The 7,792-nt window shown below is 36.8% G+C and overlaps 1 protein-coding gene across 1 annotated transcript; it reads left to right on the top strand.

Annotated features, from left to right (window-relative positions):
* Positions 1-219: 219 nt before the first annotated feature.
* On the top strand, positions 220-7,569 carry CER10 (3-oxo-5-alpha-steroid 4-dehydrogenase family protein). Its single transcript, XM_011625780.3, has 5 exons — positions 220-433; positions 1,590-1,629; positions 3,161-3,515; positions 3,751-4,153; positions 7,315-7,569. Exons 1-5 carry the CDS (start codon positions 359-361, stop codon positions 7,381-7,383), a joined length of 942 nt encoding a protein of 313 aa, XP_011624082.1. The 5' UTR covers positions 220-358; the 3' UTR covers positions 7,384-7,569.
* Positions 7,570-7,792: the final 223 nt, after the last annotated feature.

Below are 7,792 nucleotides of genomic sequence, written 5' to 3'. Positions count from 1 at the left end.
AAAGATGAATCCCAACTTGGATCCGACATGTGTTTACCAACCGACCCGATCCAATTCACAGCCCACAGCCCTGTCATCACCCATCCCATAAACATTAGGGGTATTATTGTAATTGTCCCATCCTGTGCAGACTGAACTTTCATGGCGATAACATAATGGTCGAAATGGTAGTTGTCCTACTCCCCAACGATAAGCCTTAACTCCTTCTAGAGAGATTGAGATTATTAAAGTGGCCGTGCTCTCTTCTTGATCAAAATCCATTCCCCTTGTTCTCGTATAATTTACTCAGGGGTTCTATTTTGCTCTCTTTCTCTCTATCTCTGTTCCTCTCTCTCGCTTTAGATTTTAGGTAAGAACAATGAATATGAAGGTTCTGGTTGTGTCACGCAGCGGCAGAGAGATCATCAAAGGCGGGGTTGAGCTCAAAGAAACTGTAAGGATTGTTTAGAGTTCATATTGGTTTCTAGATCTGGTTTCTTCTGGTACTGTAACTTTTATACCCATGAAATCAAATCTCTCTCTCTCTCTCTCTCTATCTCTCTCTCTGTCTCTCTCTCTCTGTGTTTGTGAAGTTGGATAAGCTGCGAACTCGCCTTTGAATGCAAACTATAAGGGCTGAGATTGAGCTTCATAGTAAATCTGGAAATTTATAATCAATGCAGTGCTTTTCGTTCCATATTTTGTGATTTTCTTTTGGTACACTTTGCTGTTTTGAAAACACAATGTTTAATCCTTTATGCTTTCTTTTGATTTTGAATCCAAAATACAAATTTGACAGTAACCTTCATAGAAACACTGGAAATCTTCAAAAATCTTCAATTAATGCGTTTTTTCGATGACATGATATTCTACAGTTTAGGAGGAAGATACTCCCTCTTTAAAGACACTTTTTTTTAACAAAATTTTTTTTTATGTTATCCTTTTTGGGGCTTTTTCTAGCTTCAGAGGATTGCTTGTTGGGCTTTTGGAAAACTCTCTTTCTTCTCATCTACCTCCTCCTTGTTTCAAAATTTTATTAATCTTCACTTTATTTTGGGGGATCATATTAGTTGGTACATTAGAAAAAGTTCTTCCTCTTCTGCATTGTATGATCTTCTTCCAAACTTTTGGGGAAATATTTGAGCTAAACTCATAGGATAAAATCTAAGTTGAGAGAGTCGTTTGTGGTGGTTTGGTATTAGGAAGTGTTACCAAAAATTGCCCTACAGTTTCTGTAATTGGAAGGAGCACCAAACTTTGTGAAATTCAAGGAACTGTCATGTTATTCTCAAAATGAGAGTTTTAATCTTTGTTTCAGTCAATATGTTGTCTTTCTAGATAATGTTGTATTCTACAATACAGATTTTAATATTTAATACTCATATTGTAATTCTCCCTTTATTATTGCCTGAAATTTCTATTGCTAGGGATGATTTAATCTATTCTGAAAATAGTTTGCTTGTTTTTTTTTTTTTTTTTTGTGCCAGAACTATGATGATTTTGTTGTTCTTAAAATACTTTGGGAACCCTGGTCTGCCATATCCTTTTTGTATTACTGATCCTTTATTTTACGTGAAAATGCCTAATTGTATTTTTCTTTTTTCATGTAGGCAATTGTGAGCGATCTCAACCGCGCAATTCACCACAGAAGTAAGTTCCGTTTCTTTTTTCCAATTCTTTTATTATGTTATGCTCCCATTTTTTCTGGAAACAAATGATAAAAGTTATTGACTTCGTATATGCTGCATCTCACGAATAATACTTGTTACATGTCATAAATCATGAATACTGGGCTATTCTCTCAGAAACTAGTCATTTATCATGCGGAACGACAAGGACGCTTTTTGGCTCAATTTTTGACAGTCGAGAATGTTTGTAATCATTTGACATAGTGTCTCATTTATGTTCCTCTAGCTTTTCCTACTATTCTTGAGACTCGTACATGCTGCCATGTTATGAGTAAGGCATATGAGTATGATACTAAAAAAATCATGTAATTCAGGGCTTATAATTTTTAGCAAAATTCTTGGCTGTTGTTGGATTGCTTTTGGAAATTCCTGCTTATTTAGGTGAATATATAGTTTTAACAGTTTTTATACATAATTTTTATAGTTTCTAAGTTTTCTTTAAATTCCAATTTCGAATGTGGAAAACACTGCCCAATTCTGTTATAGACAGTAAGACAAGCATTGCCTTTCTTTTGTAATTGGTCAAAATATACCTCTCAAGTTTAAAAGTTTTACAGTGTTCTTTGGAATACGAAATCATTGTTGTGTTGTGTGAATGTTGAGAAACCTTTACCAGGTGCTTGTTCTGGTCTTAATTCGGAAAAAAACTGGAGTTGCTATGATTTCTGGTTGATGCTTGGATTTGATCTCCATTTCCAAGCCCCAGTGTTCTAGAACACGGCTCTAGTGGCAGACTCCGCCCCTGCCCGATCCGAGTCATGCCCGAGCCAAGACAAAAGCTAGAAAAGGCCAAAAATCCCCTTGGGTAACCTATTCCATCCTCAGCACACTGCTTAGGTTGAGTGACTCGCCCTAGTCCCAGTCGTCTCGGGCGAGTTTCGAACACTGCCAAATCATTATAGCCAATAAATTAATTTATTATATCCCAAAATTTTAATTAGTCTCATTCATGAGAATAATCTCCTCTTTTCAGTTGCTGGTTTTTTCTTTTGTTTGCTTTTATTAGTATCGCTTATGGAACGTGACATACGCCATGTCCATTCTTGCCGTTGCTCTATAAATTATTGCATTTTTTCACTTGTTTAGGATAATTGATCCTCATGTTTTCTGCTGTTGCCATAGGAAAAAGACTTGTCCATGCTCAAACTAACATTTGGTCCATGACCCATGTCTATTAAAAACCATTTCTAGGAAAATTATTAACTTTCCTTTTTTCTCTTGTTTAAGAAAATTAAGTCCATCCCTGTGATAAAAATACTAGTTTCAGCTGAAACTGAAATTCACCATGAAAGCATATCCATTTTAGCCCCTTTTGTTAAAATAAATCTCCATTTATTCAATGCTTTAAGAAAAGCCCTATTTGTTTGCTCTTACTGTGAAGAAACACCAATCCAAGCTGAAACTAACATTTGGTCCATCACCATTTTCAAAAAAGTTAAATTACCATTTCTTAATTTTGAAGAGAAATAACTCCATCTCTCTTGCTTTTACAGTGAGGAAATACTATCCTTCAAGGCAGCGTCTCACTCTGCCTTTGCAACCTGGCTCTCAAGGGAAGCCTGTGGTCCTTGACCCGAGAAAAAAGGTTAGAGAATATTTCCGTGGAAACGAAGAGAAATTAACAGTGGTGTTAAAGGACTTGGGCGCTCAGGTCTCTTATAAAACCCTTTTCTTTTGGGAGTATCTTGGCCCTCTGATCATCTACCCCATTTTCTACTACTACCCAGCTATTTATGAATACATCGGTTATACTGGTGAGCGTATAATTCATCCAGCTCAAACCTATGCCATGTATTACTGGTGCTTCCATTACTTCAAGAGGATCATGGAGACCTTCTTTATTCACAGGTTCAATGACCTTCCCATTTCTCCATTACTTAGTTGCTTTTGTTTTATCTCATTTGGACTGGTAAGCTGATTCTCATCACTATGGCACAAACAATATTGGAATCACAGAAAAAACCACAAAGTATCTCTCTCTCTCTTGCTCTCTCTTTGTTGTTCTGTGCTGTGTATGTGTGGATTGCTTGTTTATTTTGTCACTGATGCCCTAAAATTTTTGCCTTTATGAGATAATAAACAGATTCAGCCATGCTACGTCGCCTCTCTCTAATGTTTTCCGCAACTGTGCTTATTACTGGAGTTTTGGTGCGTACATTGCTTATTTTGTCAATCACCCTCTCTACACCCCAGTTAGCGATCTTCAAATGAAGGTGGGTTTTGGGTTTGGGCTTCTTTGTCAAGTGGCAAACTTCTATTGTCATATATTGTTGAGGAATCTAAGGGGCCCAAGTGGTGAGGGGGGTTATCAGATCCCTCAAGGCTTTCTCTTCAATCTCGTGACCTGCGCAAATTACACCACAGAGATTTATCAGTGGCTGGGTTTCAATATTGCTACTCAGACAGTTGCAGGTTATGTGTTTCTTGTTGTGGCGGCGTCTATCATGACCAATTGGGCCCTAGCGAAACACCGCCGATTGAAGAAGGTATTAGTATTATTTAATGAAAAATATCTTGATTTCTTATTCAATCCTGCAAAATGGTCGTATGAGAGTTTCTTATTCATTTTTTTTTGGTTCTTTCCATAAGTGCTTTCTTCATGCTGTGGGTGTGTGCGCGTGCTTGCATGTGAATGTTTGCGTGCCTGTATCGCAAGTTTGTTGGAATAAAGTCGTGTTTGAATGTGAATAAAAGTGAAGACTCTTCTCATTACTGGGTATTTTAGAAATTTGGAATCCCACAAAAAAAAATTTTTCCAATTCGTTGGAGTTGCTTAGAGATTTTCTAAGACAAAACAACTTACTAATCTTTGATTGGGAAATCAGCTTGCTGAGAGCTTGCTTATAAAGATTTGTCACTTTGTGTTTAAGCAATTGTCTTTTAAACTATATTTACGAGGGGGCATACCGTAGCATGCTCCCATGTGAGGATGCAGTATCCTATTACTGTTTGATGGTGGATGCTTGCTAGGGAGCAAAGGGGAGCAAAAATATACTTGATTCTTTTCAGATTTCAGATTTAGTATATCATCTAAGCATGTAGAAAAGTCCAGTTATTAGTTTTTGATGTAATTCTAGTTTTCGGTGACTATATAACCCCAATTATTACTGTAAAAGAGATAGATAGCCCCTGTTATTTAAACTTGTACTCAGTGATTCAAAATTAGGCAGAATTGGCCAGTTCCTGGTTTGGACATCAGAGTCCCCCACAAAATAGGGACTCGAACCATTTCTTTTTTAGCATTGCTGTCATAGAAATGTTGTTTTTAGAATGATTCGAGAATTGTAAAACTTGTTTAAAATATTTAAACTTATATTGGGATTTACATTCGTAGGATTAGGAAGTCGAAAGTGAAAGAAGCTTTGAAAAGAATGAAGATAGGAAAGGCTTTAGGACCGGATAGTATCCCAATAGGGGTTTGGAAGTACGTGAGGGAGATTGGCATTGATTGATTGATGAAGTTGTTCAACAAGGTGTTGAGGACAAAAAAAATGCCAGATGCATGGAGGAAAAGTATTGTGGTACCTATTTACAAGAACAAATGAGATATATAAAATTGTGCGAACTATCGAGGGATCAAGCTTATGAGTCATAATATGACACTCTGGGAGAGAGTGATTTAGCAATGACTAAGGCATGAAATGAATGTTTTTGGAAACCAATTTGGTTTTATGTCAAGAAGGTCAACAATAGAGACAATTTTCCTACTTAGGCAACTGATTGAGAAGTTTAGGACAAAGGGAAAAGACCTCCACGTGGTTTTTATTGATCTAGAAAAAGTTTATGATAGAGTACCTCAAGATTTGATTTGGCAGGTGTTGGAAAAGAAAGGGAGTGTCCAGAGAATACATCAACTTGGTGAGAAATTTGTATGATGGAGCACTAACTAGTGTACGAACAATTAGTGGAGAGACGGGTGAGTTTTCAATGACAATAAGTCTACATCAAGAGTCAACATTGAGCCCGTACCTCTTTGTCTTAACTATGGACGACTTAACTAGGCACCTACAAGATGAGATACCGTGGTGCATGTTGTTCGCAGATGAAGATCGATGAGACGCGAAACGACATCAACACAAAGTTAGAACTTTGAAGGGATGCTTAAGAATCCAAAGGTTTTAAAATTAACATGACTAAGACAGATTATATGGAATGCAAGTTTAGTAATAATAGGAGTAAAGACGAGGAAGTAGTTAAGATTGACGACAAGGAAGTACAGAAAAAGAGTGCACTTTCGATATCTTGGGTCCATAATACAGGAAAATGGAGAGATTGAGGAAGATGTCGCACACAAAATTAGAGCTAGGTAGGCGAAATGGATATGTGCAACTAGAATTATGTGATCGTCACATACCAATGAAGCTAAAGGGCAATTCTATAGGATCGTTGTGAGACCAGCTTTGCTCTATAGGGCTGAATGTTGGGTGGACAAAAACCAATATACCCATACAATGAGTGTAACGAAGATGATGATGTTAAGATGGATGAGTGGCAAGTCAAGAAGAGATAGAATTCGAAATGAATCCATTTCGGAGAATTTAGGTGTGGCACCAATAGGCAATAAGATGAGAGAGAGTAGACTTAGGTGGGCTGGTCATGTGTAGCACCAACCAAGTACAGTACCTCTTAGGAGGTGCAAGCTAGTTCAAGTAGAAGGATATAAAAAAGCAAGGGTAGGCCCAAAAGGACGTGGTTGAAAGTAGTTTGGAAAGATATGGGGACTTATGGCCTCACTGAGGGTATGGTCTTTAATAGCAAAATGGCTAACCAAGATTCATATAGCTAATCTCAATTAATTGGGAAAAGGCTATGATGATATTTAAGTATGAGATTGTATATTATGAGACCATTTATCTGTGGTACAAGGAAGTTACAATTACTCCTAGCCATTAGATGTCAAATTGGATTGCTTTTGATGTGTCACGAAGTCTGAGGTTTTTTATTTATTTATTTTTAACTGTGTCTAGTCAATGATACTCTTATAACAACTTATTCTGGCATACATGAGTAATTGTGACCTATATGCACCAAAAGTAGATGGTCTCTTTCTATACTTTTCCTCTAAGGATTACGTTTTTTTTCTATATATTTTGCTGAATCAGCCGAGTTGGCCGGTTCGGACCAGAATTGGTGGGTGGCCGGTTCGGACCAAACCTGGTGGATGACCAGTTCAACCCACAAGTTTAATATTTTAAACAATGCTTATACATCTTACATCCTGTTCAAATCCATGCACTTATTTGAGTTGCCACAATTGTAATGTGTAACCTGATGCTTCTTAAGCATCTTTTTAGCATTGCATACCTTTTGATAATATCCTGCAAATATTTCCACACAATGGACAAAACACCTCGATCTTTTGCAGAGCAGAGAAGAACATCTTGCGTTTTCTCTAGTTATAAGCCTCTACATGAAGTCAGGTGTTTTTTGCTTTCTTCATTATTTATTGGGATTCATTCGTGAAATTTGTAGGATTGCAAAGTGGAAACAATGAACTGTTGGATTTCCTTTTTGTTCTAGATTCAGTTTTCAAACTTATCTTCATCAAAATCCTTGTGATCTCCTTTTCTTTGCCCTTTTTGTGTTTTTTCTTCTTTCTAGTCTATTGCAAGCATAGCATATAAAACCATAGTTACTTTCCTTGCAGATATTTGATGGGAAAGAAGGGAAACCCAAATATCCAAGACGATGGATGATACTGCCACCTTTTCTATGAGAACCCTTGCTGTGATCTGCCTTATCCATATTTATCTCAATTAAGTGCATTTAGATAGCAGATATTTGTATCAGTGTTAGAACCAATATAACTTCAGAGCATTTGCTCAAACTTGATTCTCAGTTTGTCAAGCTTTCATTGATGTATTTTGAGTGCATTTTGATCTTCAAATTATTGGGACTTAAATTCAGTGTGCACAACACCCAACAAAAACCCACTGAAAGAAAAAATAAAAAAAACGAAGGCATAATAAATTAAGAAAAGGAAAAAATAGAACTCTTAAAGGAGAATCCTGAAAGCCACTTTACACTGATGTTTTGGTGAATCCTGGTGGTTGTGACCCTCTTTGGTCCAATTGTCTAGTAATTTTTTAGATAATGATACCATCACTAAGAAAAGAACAAAGCCG

This window comes from Amborella trichopoda, chromosome 8 (genome assembly GCF_054954075.1).
Source record: "Amborella trichopoda isolate Santa Cruz 75 chromosome 8, AtrichopodaSantaCruz75HAP2 v2.0, whole genome shotgun sequence".
NCBI classification, from domain to species: domain Eukaryota; kingdom Viridiplantae; phylum Streptophyta; class Magnoliopsida; order Amborellales; family Amborellaceae; genus Amborella; species Amborella trichopoda.
This window is presented reverse-complemented; position numbering and strand designations above follow the sequence as displayed.